Genomic DNA, 13,730 nt, shown 5'->3' on the forward strand with positions numbered 1-13,730 from the left:
GAACAATTAACGAGAAGATAGATCAAAGAGAGGAAGATCGAGAAAAGAAGAGAAATTCATTTAACTGTCTTATTGCCAATATCGTTGCCATCAATTTTCATTTTTCATCGTGTTTAGCATCGAGATAATTTAATTCGTCGTTCGGGAACATCCTCCGTGTGTTTCGTGCATCCTTTTTTCACGCGAAGCTCGTATCGTCATCAACGTGTAAAAGCGCGAGCGCACTAATACGGATCAGTGGCAGCCTTTTTTCACCGTGACTCGAATTTAATTATACTACTAGGATCATGGAAAGGAGGAAATAACGGGATACCTTACATAAGAATACACAAGGCAAAAAAGAAAGTATATAGAAGTTGTGGAAAAAAGAACGGAAAGAAGAAGAGTCATCGATGATGTATTAAAGTAAAGGAAAAGTGTAAGAGAACAGGAGGGGTCCACAGAGGGGGACGTCGTTCGCCGTTGCCCCGTTCGCACCCATCCATCGATCGATAATGCGATCCGGCGAAGGGTGCACCGGACGAATCGCAGAAATAAGGGCTGCCTTCTCTTTCTCATTCTCTCTGTCGGTTCTTCCTCTCTCCGTCTCGCTCGTCGCTGCTCTCTGTACTCGCGTTCATCTTTGCGACTCCACCCTCACCTGCTAGCTCGGAACGAAGGTAGACTCGAAAGGTGTACACCAGCCAGCCAGGCAACCGGCAAGGTTACTCACTTTCCCTATGCGTACTACCGTGCCACGGCTGCGTGAGTATCCGGCTGCTGCACGGGCTGCTCCTACGTCTACGTGCACAAACGTACACATGGCCAACATCTCTGTATGTGCACCCTCATCCACGTACCATTACGCGGTCCAGGGGATTGTGGACGTACGACGAGGAGAGTGTAAAGAGGCGCACACGGATACAAACGTACAGAGAAGATCGGCCGATGTCGTCAGTGTTGGTGATGGTATCGGAGGTGGTGGTGGTGGTGGTGGTGGGTAAAGCGACTATAGTGGTGGCGATATCCATAGAGGGGTTGCAGATCGATGGAGCAGTGACGTCGCGGGGTGCGGGAAGCTGCGTCTCCATGGTGACCGCCAACGGACCCGGCAGCTCTCTGTGTACGGTCCGACCAGCGCGCTTGAAATTTTATTAAATTTCATTTGTGCCTTTCTTCCTGTTCCTTTGCTTCTCTTGCACTCAACCGCCTGTCCTTCTCCGATCATTGCTTTTGTCCTTGTTCTACCCGAACGTCCACCTCCCCTTCCCCTTCACCCTTCCACCCTTTTACCTAGCTTTTCTTTTTATTTTCGACAGTTCTCGCCCGCTTTTACGCGACCAACGAAGAAAACGACGGATTTCGTCCTCCCTTGTAAAAAGACCCGGAAGAAGTGACACATCGTTGGCCGTTGAAAGGACGAGAAATTGGTTTTCACCCGTGAAGGGCTCCGACAATTTTTTAGAGCAACTCTGGGCAGCAGAATAGATAGGGGAAAAGTCGATGGTTTCGCGTAGTTCGCCAGATTTCATCGAGAATCGTTATAATATCAAACGAAGTCGCGATACCGGGTCCCGGGGATTAAAGTCGACGGCGATTCGTCTGGTTTTCGTTCTCCAATCGTTCGCCGTCGCTCCATGGCGTACGTTTCATCCCTCCGCCTTCTCTTCCTCTCTACATTTCTACTTTGCTCGTTTGAAACACCTTTTCACCGACGAGTCACGGGACGATACAAGGGATTCCGATTAGCCTTTGATCCCGCGACGGTGGCCATTATTTTTCCCGATGACACGTTGCTCGGGGCGAGAGACAGTCGTGCCTCTGTGCACGTAAGTAAAGGACGAAAAGTACGCTCTGGAGGAAGCGTCAGTTAATCTTCCTCCTCTTCGTTAATCTTCGAGCCGAGCGAGAGAAGTTCTTTTTTGGCATCCAGACACGGAGTCCTCTTTCACCCCTCTTATCCCGTTGAATTTACGAGCAAAATGATGGAGAGGGTGTCTCCTTGTGTTTTCCATGGCAAACTCGCGGAGAACTTCTGCCCGATTACCGGCTTTCTCCAAGTTTATCATTTTTCCACCCTTTGCCCCGTGTGCCGCTGGGCTCGAGGTCGTTGATCATAATCAACCACCAGTTTCCACGGGCATTCCTTTTTTAATCGACCACTGAATTTCGTATATCGTTATCGTAGATCGTCTTCTTATCTCTCTGAACGAACTATCTACGAAGCTTGCTCGTCTCGATCACGTAGTTATCGTCTAAATTACCTCTTCGAGCTATCGCGTATATGAGACGAGATACGATGTTCATTGACTATATATTGGTAAAAACGCGAATTAATTTAAGTTCTCTCGTGTGCTCTACTACGAGATGCAGGCTTCGATTTCACGCGTTTATGATCTTGGCTGAGTTCGCGTGGGAAAGCAGGGCTGCACATCGTGTACAACATTGCTGTAGTTTCGACGAGAAATCGTCAATTAAGCTGCTCCACACCCACCATGATTTTTCCATTCTCCTCTGATGGCGAACTTTTCCATCTTTGTGGTTGCATAAATTGATGTCACGTATTATATTTGTATCTTTATTACGAATAAGTTATTTTCCTTTTAGTAATTCAAGATATAATTACTTTCGAAATAAAACGAATAAACGTAAAGCTATACTACAGTAGTGGAGAAATCATGTAAAAAAGAAAGTGAAACTATATCTTCTTGCAGCCGTCGCTCGGAGCCCATCTCGTTCCAACACTCTCCTCTTATATTTTTTCAGCGTGTCGACAATTTAATTTAGTTCAAAATTCCGCGATTCCAATTCCGCTCGACGGAAAAAGAACGTCAGAAGAAGTTGGCGAATCGATGAGCGCGCCCGTCGTCAAAACTACCTACGTTCTCTTTTACCATTTCCCTCTATTTCTTTAATTCTCCGTGACAAGGTAGAGCAGTTCACCGATGACTCAGAGAGATAAAACGCGAGAAAATGGAGCGGTGAACGGCTGCTACGAGTGATTTACATCCCCTACGAGTTTTGCTTCGGTATAAAACCGAAACGATCAGAGTCCGATTGAATTTGTTGATCCATCCGTGTCCTCGACCCTCGAACGTCACGCCATCAGCCAAGAAGCGCATTACGAAGAACGAAACGATCCATCCGAATCGGTGCGCTGCAATTTATATGATTCGACGTTTACGAGAATGCACCTAGCAGCGTGTGAAGAGAGAGAGAGAGAAAGAGAGAGAGGGAGAGAGAGAGAGAGAGTGCGATTCCGTGGGTTGTTGAAACAAATTTGAGTAGTCGACGAGTGCTTTCCGGGCTAGTTGTAATTATTCCTCGTCTCTGAACGAGCGTTTTTCGGATAATAATGAAACTCGACGAGCAACGCCGACTCGACGATGACTGGGGAGTGCATTGATCGTCGAATTGCAGATGACGCTTTACATCGATCGTTTAAATTTGGGTGTGTGTGTCCGGAGTTGCTTCCATCTCGAACGCTGGCATTCGAAAATCGTGGTCAGGAATTTCGTTTCGATTACTAGGTGAGCGATTTAGGTGCATCCACTTGTACATCGATGCTACGAGAAAAGACATCCTCTGAAATGGCTAGGATTGGGAAGTTGTTAGATGTCGATGATATTCGTTGAAATTCGGGCTGGGTTTTCAGATGAAACTACATTGACCGTGCCAACTGCGGGAAAAGAATAATCTACGTGCTCGTTGTAGAGGGACCTCTTCGGATATTCTATAACTGTTGAAAGAAACGCTAACTAGATTCACGAGGGAAACTAAACGAAGAAATTGTTCGAACGTGATATGAGCATCATCTTGTTCTAATATAAAAATATGCATGAAATGAATTGGAGTATTAACATTCGCTCAAGGAAAGATCAATGTGACGGGGGCAGTGAATGAAGCTAGCTAAGGTCAGGTATTTATAACCCTCGCCACTGGAGTATCGAGAAAAATGATAAAAAAGAAACAAAAATCTATATCGTTCCCGTAGGAAGATCCCATAGAAAAATAATGCGACGATAGAAAAAGTTCATCCAAGACCGCAACTTGTTCCTTCTGTCAGTAAATCTCTAATTAACCGCGTCTCGTCGTTCGCATGGCTCTCGATTGTTTTCGTGGATGACCTACCGAAAACGGCGCGATAATTTTTGCGATCACTGCACCGAGAGCCCACGGCCGGACACAGGCAGCTTGGCTGGTGGACGAGAGAGACGACTAAATAGATACGGATAGAATGAAACAAGGAGAGAACGAGAGGAGAGCGAGTCACGAGCCCCGGAAGGGAGAGGCGCGTACATTCAGCAAATAAAAGAGAAGGAAAGAGGAAAAGGAGCGGAGCTGGGGATAAGTTGAACGAGGAACGAGCAGACGGTGAAACAGAGATGAAAAGAGCCAGAGGGTAATCGAGAAACGAAGCGAGAGAGAAGGAGAAAAATTGTTGGTAAAAGAGAGAAAATCGAGGGAGCAGAGTGGTATGAGACGGAGATGGAAGAAGGGGGGTAGATAGTGGGAGGGGCGGGTGTCGAGGGGGTGTGTTTGGTCCGGGAACTCACGGTGATGCTGTATTGATCCGAGTGCACGAGCAGAGCTAAAGTAAGCCGAGGCTGGCAGAGCGTTGCCTTGGCAACCTCCTCCCTCATCCCTCAGGACTTTCCATCGGTCGGACCAGCCCCTCGTACACCGAAAACCACCCCCGAACAGAGAACCGTTGCTGCGCCTCTCTCTTGCTCTCTCATCTCCATCGTCCCTCTGCTTTCCAACTTCTCTGTCTCTTCCCTCGCCCTCTCTCTGTCCTCACCAAGTCGATCTATAGGTGTTAAACGAACGCCCGCTTTCTCGTCGTGTCCTCGTATACGCTGGATCCCGCTAGATGTGGATGGAGGTTTGTACCGTTCTACATGGGCGTACGCGAAAGATCCTTTTTCCAGTCGCGCGCACGTAGAATCGCTCCTTCCGGGGTCTTCGACACGTATCTTTTCTTTTGCCATCGCGGAAATAATCTCGTCTATTTGCCGATACTAGCCATTTCTGGTCGCTTCGTTCGCTGCAGGCTTATTCATGTTGTTTCTTACTGTTGTTGTTTCCGCGAGAACGAGGAATGAGCGAACTCGGTAATGACAATATTAGCATATTCCTGTCGCTTGTTTATCGTAGGTTTACATGTATCACGTAGTATCGATATTATAGTGCGATTGAAACAGTTTATGATGCGGAATAATGAATTTCTATTTTATTGATATCGAAGAGAGTATTAAGTTGTTTAAAATCTCACGGTAAGATAAATGTCGTCAGCCACATTCCAACTGGCTCGAAATTCGAGAGGCTCCTCCATCGAACAAGCCGTTTACGACGGAGGGTGCTCGACCTAGAAAGATTCTGTATTTATTTTCCCACAAATAGGAAATTTACCGCGTTCAATTTATCGGATGCAATCGCCTAGAAGTAAACTCGATTTCGTTCTACGTAATTTAACAATTTAATCTATTTCACACAAACGCACAAAAAAGAAGAAAGAAAAGAATCTTCGTTTTCCTATATGTATCAATTCATATTGAGATGCGAAGTATGATGGTATAATTTGGTGAATTTGAAGTACAATACAACAACCCTCTTGAACAGAGAAGTTCGATGAGGGAGCGACACTCGCTAGCTCCTTAAACAATTCCAGCCTGCTATAGATATGTATTACAGCCCTCATTTCTGTGCCAAAGATTTGACCACCTCGAGAACTCAGCAGGGGTTGAGAGACTGCAACATTATGCCGAATTGCGTATAGTAAACATTTCGAATAGAAGTGAAACTAACCCATACACCCAACCACTATTTCGGTCAGGAGGGATGGATATATCGTGTGATTCAGACTCGAGGGTATTATCGATGTTCGAAATTCTAGGAGTGGAAGACGCTTCCAAGAAAGTTGGTGTAAATCAAGCTTTCTGTTCCGAAGCTATAGGGCATGTACTTCTGTTCAAAAGTTTCTGGATAATTTCTAGATAAATACTTTGCCTATAATTGGAGAAAATGATGGATAAATTATGTTGTAATCGTTCATTTATCTTGATGCTTTGTTATAAAGAAAGTATATTAACAATTTTACTTATTTTTCTAGTTATGTTTATAAATATCTACAGTTTAATTATCAATAAAAATTGGCAGAAAAATAGCTTCCTACATAACTGAGGAATCTTCTGCTGTGAAAGAGTTAATAGAGAAAGTTTGAGGTAATAGCATTTATAATAAATTCATAAAGTAAGATAGTTGAAGTTGCACGGCTCAAGATATTTGTGACAAGTTGGAAGCTTCAAACATGATGAATGTACGGTTCGAAAACGTCTTGGAAATTGTATAAATCTCATCCACGCAAAATGTTTCCGGGTTTCATGGATCTATTTTACATGTGGTCCCGAGCCAAGTATGACGTAGTTGGATTCTCTCGACACTTTGAAATTCTGGTTGCATTCGCGTAAAACAAATTTCCTTTTCTCCTGGCACGGACAAACGTGGAGCTAGATGGTATTTTTATTAGGTACGTCTTCGCAATATTCTACCGTGCATAAATTTATTTTAATCTTTCCCCAAGACGACAGCTTCACCGGAAGACATCTTTTTCAATGAAAAACGCAATTTGTCAGTTTCCCTTTTTTCCTTTACTCCAACGTTCGCAATTCGCTATGAAGATTATAACGAAAAATAGAACACTGCAAAATTGAAACTCTATTTTTCAATAGTTTCCACGATTACAAAAAGGATAAAAAGAAGGATGCTTCAAAAAGACAATAGAAAACAACTCTGTCGATTTTCAGTATAATTTCAAACGTGAATGTTCATCGCAAGTTATACATAAAAACTGACGAAAATCCTTTCTGCGCCCATTTTTGTGCGGCTTGCCTTGTTTCCCGGAGTATTAATTAAAACGGGAAACAAATGAAAAAAAGAGAGAGAGAGAGAGAGGGGGGAAAGGACCGACAAAGAAGAAAAAACGGAGAGGAGACAAAAACATTTACGCCACGGTGAAAAATTCCCATTGTACCTGGGCAAAGGCGAGTCGAACGCCGGCGATACAGAGTTTTCGTCGAACGTGTTCGTTGCGAATGACAACCCCCTGTGTCGTGCACACGACAGATGCAGCGAACAATATGGCTCGACGTGTGTGCGAGTAGTCGGTTTTGATTTCGGCGTTATTATGCCCACGGTCAGGTATAACGCACGGTAGAGAACGTGTCAGCCGTCGATCCGTCGTTATTTCGTACTCCACAGAGAGAAAGAGAGAGAGAAAGAGAGAGAGAGACCCTATTCGTTGTTCGCAAAATTGATCTGCAACGTTACATGCAAGACCGTACGAATCGTGATACACTCTACGTTGCATTTCCGCTGCTCACCCCTACCATTTATGAAATTTTCAGCGCCCTTTTTTCTCCCGCCCTCCTTCGTTTTCATTTTTTCATTGATTTCCATGTTCCTGAATTTCTCTTTGTTCGGGAATGAATAACAGATCAAATGAATTTTAACGGTATGTGCGATTAGAAAAATGCACGGTGGATTTCACATTTCGAGAAGTTTATCCGTTCGAACGTTGATTCTTGTTGTCATTCGTGAGAGGAAATATACCGCGAGAAGGCGAGATGAGAAGAGTATATTAAAGAGGAAGGATTAGAATAGCAGAAAGTTGGAGAGTAAATTTATCCATTCAGGAGAAATTAGGTTTCAAAGTTACGATCGTTTCTGTAATACGCCCTGTATTACTCCATGATTACCCTTTCCAAAATATAAGAATAAAAAACAAGACGAGACAAAAGGGTAGACTGAAAAGGAAGGATTAAAATAATATTATCTATTAATATAAAAATGAAATTATCTATAAAAATTATCAAAAGAACTTGAGTTTCAAAGTTACGACCACTTTCTTTTTATATATACTCTTTATTATCCTATCCTTTGTAGTTATGGAAATTCTAAATAAGAAACAAAGATTGTTTTGCTGTGGTTGATACTGAAAGTAAGTCACCCCTTGAAGTAGGGAAAGCATCCAAGTCACGAAAGAGCAAAAAACGATGTTGCACCCCCCCGAACGATGGGCCTTTCCATCTGGGCATCGACCTATCCAGATGGTAAGAAGCGGGTGCATCATCTCGTGAAACTTGTTCGGATATTCACCAGGGTTCGCCAGGCGTTGGTCCAGGCCAGCATCCACCAGTCGACGGTCACTCGTCCTGTCGGAGGAGGCTCGAACTACCTTTAGGGTTACAGGCAGTTCACCCTCTGCGCAGGGCGTCTGCAAATAATAGACGCGTGCGTGGTCCGTGTGTGTGAACGAGTTCTCGTCTGTGGGCGATAATTTTATTAAGTACAAATGTATCGACTCGAGTGATGGAAAAAAAGAAACGCCGATAGGCGATAGGAAAACACGTGTGTTTTAATGACAATTAAATAATAAAGACAGAGGAGTGAATGATAGAACGTTACCTCTTGAGAGGTAGGCAAATAGCTTGCGCTGCAAAAGTTTCGCGTAACATGGCTGAGATCAGCGTCGCCTTGAATCGTAAACAGTGACATATTTTTATCATATTAAATTTATTATAAACGGCAGAAAGAAAGGACAAACGATATATTGCAATTAAATCGTGTGGATCGCGGTTTCGGATTGTACCACGATCAAAGAAGGATTTATATCGGAGAGATGGCCGGCTACGCGGTCGTGCGCAAAAAATTTTGCTGATCCTTGCTGCATTCGGAGGATCCTGCGCTGTGCATGACCATCAGCGGAAAGAAATTTGTCGGTAAGTGTTGCGGTTACTATTGATTATATTATGCTTGTCGATGATACCATTCGCTCGATACTTCGCGTCACTCACGCGTGAACAATGATAACCGATCAACCGACGTTTTCATGTTCGCGAAGAAGCCGCCTCTGGTGATTCGCGGAAGCACTGGACGGAAGTGAGAGAAGAAATACGTTTGAAACGAATACCATAGTCGTTTGAGAAATGAGATCGTACGACGGCGAGAGCAGTTCCACTGAGGACGACGATAGAAGAGAGGGCCTTCCTGAGGCGCATCTGCAGCAAGGTTCCTGGCAACGTTCGGCCTCGCATCCTACATGGGCTTGGGAACATCGTGCCGCTGTGTGTATCAATCGTTATGGTTATACATCTTTCCAAATTTGGTCTTTATTAAGCGATTAAAATATCTGGATAGTTACCATTCAGAAATTGGAAGGATGTTTGTCCTTAAGAATTCCTACATTAGCAAAGAAATTAAATTACATTGCTCAAAACAAATACTATGACAAATGATCTTTGATATATTGAGAGCCTGTTGAATTTAAAAATTGTTTCTCATGTTATTTCTATGGTTTTCATATGTAGCGGCACAAGAGTTAGAATTCGATTCAAATCATGTTGTTTTGCTTCGGAGTATCAAGACCGTTAGGTCACAGGTATCGTAAGGAGTAATGAACTCCGAGCAAAACAATGCCGCCGCTACATGTAATCGCAAAACAAGACAAGACTGGCAGTCTCATTATTCGATCTCCTACACATATAACACTGTAATAATTGTAAAATGTACAAAAAAGAAATAGATATACATACAAGTAACGAGTATAAAGGTCAAAGTGAAACAAAAGACGTTCCTTCAACTTACTTTAAAAGGTACTTTAACTTCGATTAGTGTATACTATTCACTATTGTCTGCTATTACAGCATCCATTACCACCACAATCAACAGCATCGCTCGAGTCTATGTATTCAGTACCGGGAGCATCTCACGCTAGTGTTTCCGCTCCTCCAGCTAGTTACTCGTCGGAGCACCCTCAGAGTGCACCTGGTAGAAGGACTCCCTTGGGTGCCGTCGGCCTCGGTGGTTTCTATTTTCAGCAGCAGCCCCAACCGCATGCTTCATCGAGTGCTCTTTCCGATGAAAATAGACCAGATCAAGAAAGGTATCAGAAAGCCTATAATAAAAATCAATGTAACCCATTTAAACAATATATTTATTAATCCTAACGTTTATAGACCCGGGGCATCGAGATTGAACTGCCCGCCAAAATCAAAAACCACTCGTCAGGGGAAAAGCATGCGATTGAACATTAACGCCAGAGAACGCAGAAGAATGCACGATTTGAACGATGCACTTGACGAACTTCGATCCGTGATTCCTTACGCCCATAGTCCGTCCGTAAGAAAATTGTCCAAGATTGCAACCCTCCTCTTGGCGAAAAATTATATTCTCATGCAAGGTACTTTATACAAAAATACAAGAAATAAAACATGATCTCAGCATGTTATCGATGAATCTATTAATTTGAATCGTGTTTATAAAATTATTCCTTACCAAATCATGCAGGGAACGCTTTGGAGGAACTGAGAAGAGTAATAGCGGTTTTACAGTCGCCACACGCTCACACTACTGCTTTACCACCCACACCTGTTTCCTACGATTTGTTGCATGGGTTCCCAGGCAAATTGTTCCAAGGTGTGCAGGATATGCAAGGACTTCCTACGACAGACCCCCAAAGCGTCACAGCAGGTGGACCTCCAACAGATGGTACTGTAGCCAGTGGAGAATCGAATTAAAGATTTCCAGCCTTTGTTTCTTCGACTAGATGTAGAATCGAATCAAACGTTAAAAGATGTGACGAGCGTTGGGAGAAGCATCAGAAGTATTAAAGGATTTCTTACTATACGATTTACAAAATAAAGGAAGAATAGGTAGACGGTATTACCTTTAGTGTGAATACCGATTTTTATGAATATATTGCGGGAATATTTAATGACACGCAACACGATTAATCTTCCAGAGGACAGAATCTGATAGATTCGATTTTAACATTAAGTCTATAGTACATTTCTAGTCTGTAAGTTTCGAACGCGAGACTACTTGTTGATATACAATGAAAGTATTAGAAGGAGAAGTATTAAGGGGGCGACGTACACTGTTACGAGTTCGATAAACACTGAAGTCAATACTAGTACTTACGGTTGATGCTCCTAAGATGAAAGTTTATGAAAGTACTAGCAATTAATAATTAAAAGTAATTACTTTACGGGCTACGATTATACTAACATGAGCAATAAATGACAGCATATTTCTGTCTCTGGTGAAGCGGAAATCGATTTATAACGAGAAAAAGAAATAACAATCTTAGATGATTTTTTCTTAGATACTTTCTTTTTCATTTTTGAAATATCAGATATTAACTGCCAGAGAGAGAAATGATGTAAGGATGAGGAATACAATTTCCAAATCCCGTCCGGTAACGCGATAGTCAATATAGCATGTGATACATGTCGAGATATTATAAATATATATATTATATTCTAGTCATACACGCGTACAGATCTTAAATATTCATATACATATTATATATATAGATATATATATATATTTAATAATTCGAATTGAGCCATCGATTGTATAACTTATTTATATACATAATGCGTTTATTAAGAGTTTACTACGATGTGCCAAGAATATATCCATCTTTTTGGGGGAATAATCGAACGCGGGGTTCTATACGAAGAACGGAAGTATTCCTAATTAATAGCAATGATCCCTCAAATTATTGAACCTTATCTCTGGAAGCTTCCGTCCTTCGATAGGTTCAGATAGAATGTTGTAAAAAAATTTAATAATGCCGTAAAATGGCAAGCAATAACGACTATTATTATATTATTCCTGATATGATATATGGAATTCCTGATGACATTGGTCGTTAAATTAACAATAAAAGTGTGCAAACGCAACGCTAACGACGAAAACAGACAAAGATGTTTGTTGTAGAGTGTAGATATAACTGTTTAGTGCTCGAATAAAATCTATTTAAGAAAGTTATGGATCGGACAGATGCTCTAAGAGAAATTCGTCAGACATCAATAGAAAAAAAGATTATAAATATTATCTTGGTAGATTGTTATCATGCATGAGATAGGAAATTCAAATGGATAACGATTGACATTCTTTCAGGGCAACTGTACTATACAATATTGATTGCAAAATACATTGAAACAAATTAATACATTGATAACGCTCTTTTAACATAAAAGTGGTTATGTACACCACAGGGTGTAACCAATTATTTTTCAAATATGCATTTGGAGCCTATTTTTGAACGAGACTCGTGTTTCTCAGTGAATCAGTGTTACTCGATCTAATTCTTTGCAAAGATATTAGAAATATGTGAGTCGTTTAATGAAAATCGATCAACCCTTGCAATGTTGAAAATATACCGTATCTTCGCACTACTGCTATAATTAACGAAATGAAGGATAAGAGCTATTGATAGATCAAGACAAAATATTGAATATCTACTTCGAAATGGTGAATCATAGTTTCAATTATAAAACAATTATTTACTTATTTTTAATCTTTAGAGACAACTACATACTAGGAGAAATAGATAATTTCTATCAGTCATCGCACACGCGCTCAGTTAGTGGCGCCATCACGGTGACTGCATGACGAACTGCTAATTTGATTCAATTCGAACATTTTTTCGAAACCAAATGCAGTATCGCCATGAAACATAATTTCTACTTCCTTCAACTGTAAAAAAAGCAAGTCACGTATTACGGCGTGTATCATATTCAACAAAACGAATTAACTTTCAAATTGTAGGATGAATTTCGTTGAAGCTTAAAAGGTTCGACAAGTGGCGCCATCATGGCCGCCACTTTATGGAGCATTCACTTGATCGTCTTCCGTCCTTCTGGGAGGACCTTACACCGTATGTGCCTGATTCCACTGGGCTTATTGTGTGCGTGTCTCATCGGTGGCTTCAAGATGGCCTGCAGCCTACTGCTGCGCGCCATGGTGTGATCATTTGATTTACGGTGTTTCTGTTTCCGTAAATGATTCGTGAATAAGTTCGTTAGTGTCAGAACCACGACGTGACTCGACCGGCTGGTAACTTGGGGCAACATAAAAATGTGACGATCGTCTGTAAATCGGTAAGTCAGAACGAATACGATATTCTTTTCTACTTTGTAATAACTAAATCGTTGGTTTTATTCTTACTACAAACTTAATGACGTAGTCATTTCTATGGAAAAAACTGAAGCGGTTAAAAGAACAAACAGGAAGGAATTTAAAGGGATGGACTAAATAAACAGATATACCAGACGGTAACAAACTTTCTTTCCTCTGTATTCCGAAAGAGTATGGAGTAGAGTAGTACGATAAAACGATGATTTCAAGACACAATTGTTTTTAAGATGAGACGGTTGATAGGTTATGATGTCTTAATCGCGGCTAGTTCGTGCAATCTCTTTGTCCTCGTTGCTCGGTTGTTATCACGTATTTTTACGTTCATTAACCTTGTCTTTCTTGTTTCTTGGTGAATTAAAACGGAAACAATCTACGGTCAACATTGCTTCAAAAGAAACTAACAATCGTAGTGATATATTAAAAAGATTGATACAGTGTAACTCACGATATTCCGTTGTACATTTATACATACGTAGAGCAATATTTTCCATCGCGAGTGGAAGAACTAACCTTACCTTTCGATTGGGCGAAAGACGCAGGACAGAGTCGCTATTGGTAGTCTTTTTTACATATCTGACACGTAAAACTTATTTTCTTAGTGAGGTTAAACTTGGAGACTTTTGCCAAGGTTTACCATCTCCTTTTTTATTTAATTCTTAAAAAATGCGGTACGTTATTGTTTAGTATTTTTTTTTTTTTTTTGTGAAAGATGTACGAAAACATAGTTACCAAATCATTAATGTTACAAAATGTATACCAATTTA

At 41.5% G+C, this 13,730-nt stretch overlaps 2 protein-coding genes across 4 annotated transcripts in view; both read left to right on the forward strand.

The window, feature by feature from the left end:
- The first annotated feature begins 8,205 nt into the window (after positions 1 to 8,205).
- On the forward strand, positions 8,206 to 11,810 carry LOC126863731 (class E basic helix-loop-helix protein 23). Of its 2 annotated transcripts, none has more exons than XM_050614189.1 (5): positions 8,206 to 8,759; positions 8,885 to 9,104; positions 9,684 to 9,922; positions 9,996 to 10,219; positions 10,327 to 11,810. In XM_050614189.1, the coding sequence occupies exons 2-5, from the start codon at positions 8,967 to 8,969 to the stop codon at positions 10,554 to 10,556; spliced, it is 831 nt and encodes a 276-aa protein (XP_050470146.1). In that variant the 5' UTR covers positions 8,206 to 8,759; positions 8,885 to 8,966; the 3' UTR covers positions 10,557 to 11,810. The 2 variants fall into 2 exon arrangements, with proteins under 2 accessions (XP_050470146.1, XP_050470145.1); XM_050614188.1 differs by having other exon boundaries at positions 8,210 to 8,759; positions 8,882 to 9,104.
- A 753-nt stretch (positions 11,811 to 12,563) lies between these two features.
- Positions 12,564 to 13,730, forward strand: part of LOC126863719 (uncharacterized) — a 33,736-nt gene continuing 32,569 nt past the window's right edge. Inside the window, exon 1 of one of the 2 annotated variants that reach the window (XM_050614151.1) lies at positions 12,564 to 12,929. The gene's annotated coding sequence lies outside the window, so the exon portion shown is untranslated. The remainder of the gene's footprint in view (positions 12,930 to 13,730) is intronic. The other variant, XM_050614150.1, reaches the window with a different exon arrangement.

The sequence above is a fragment of the Bombus huntii genome, chromosome 3, assembly GCF_024542735.1.
Source record: "Bombus huntii isolate Logan2020A chromosome 3, iyBomHunt1.1, whole genome shotgun sequence".
NCBI lineage: Eukaryota > Metazoa > Arthropoda > Insecta > Hymenoptera > Apidae > Bombus > Bombus huntii.

Excerpts from the sequence above, each read along its gene's own strand:
- LOC126863731 (XM_050614189.1), top strand. The coding sequence starts at position 8,967 with ATGAGATCGTACGACGGCGAGAGCAGTTCCACTGAGGACGACGATAGA. Across the intron at positions 9,923-9,995 it reads AATAGACCAGATCAAGAAAG|ACCCGGGGCATCGAGATTGA; the intron begins GTATCAGAAAGC and ends TAACGTTTATAG. Across the intron at positions 10,220-10,326 it reads AAATTATATTCTCATGCAAG|GGAACGCTTTGGAGGAACTG; the intron begins GTACTTTATACA and ends CAAATCATGCAG.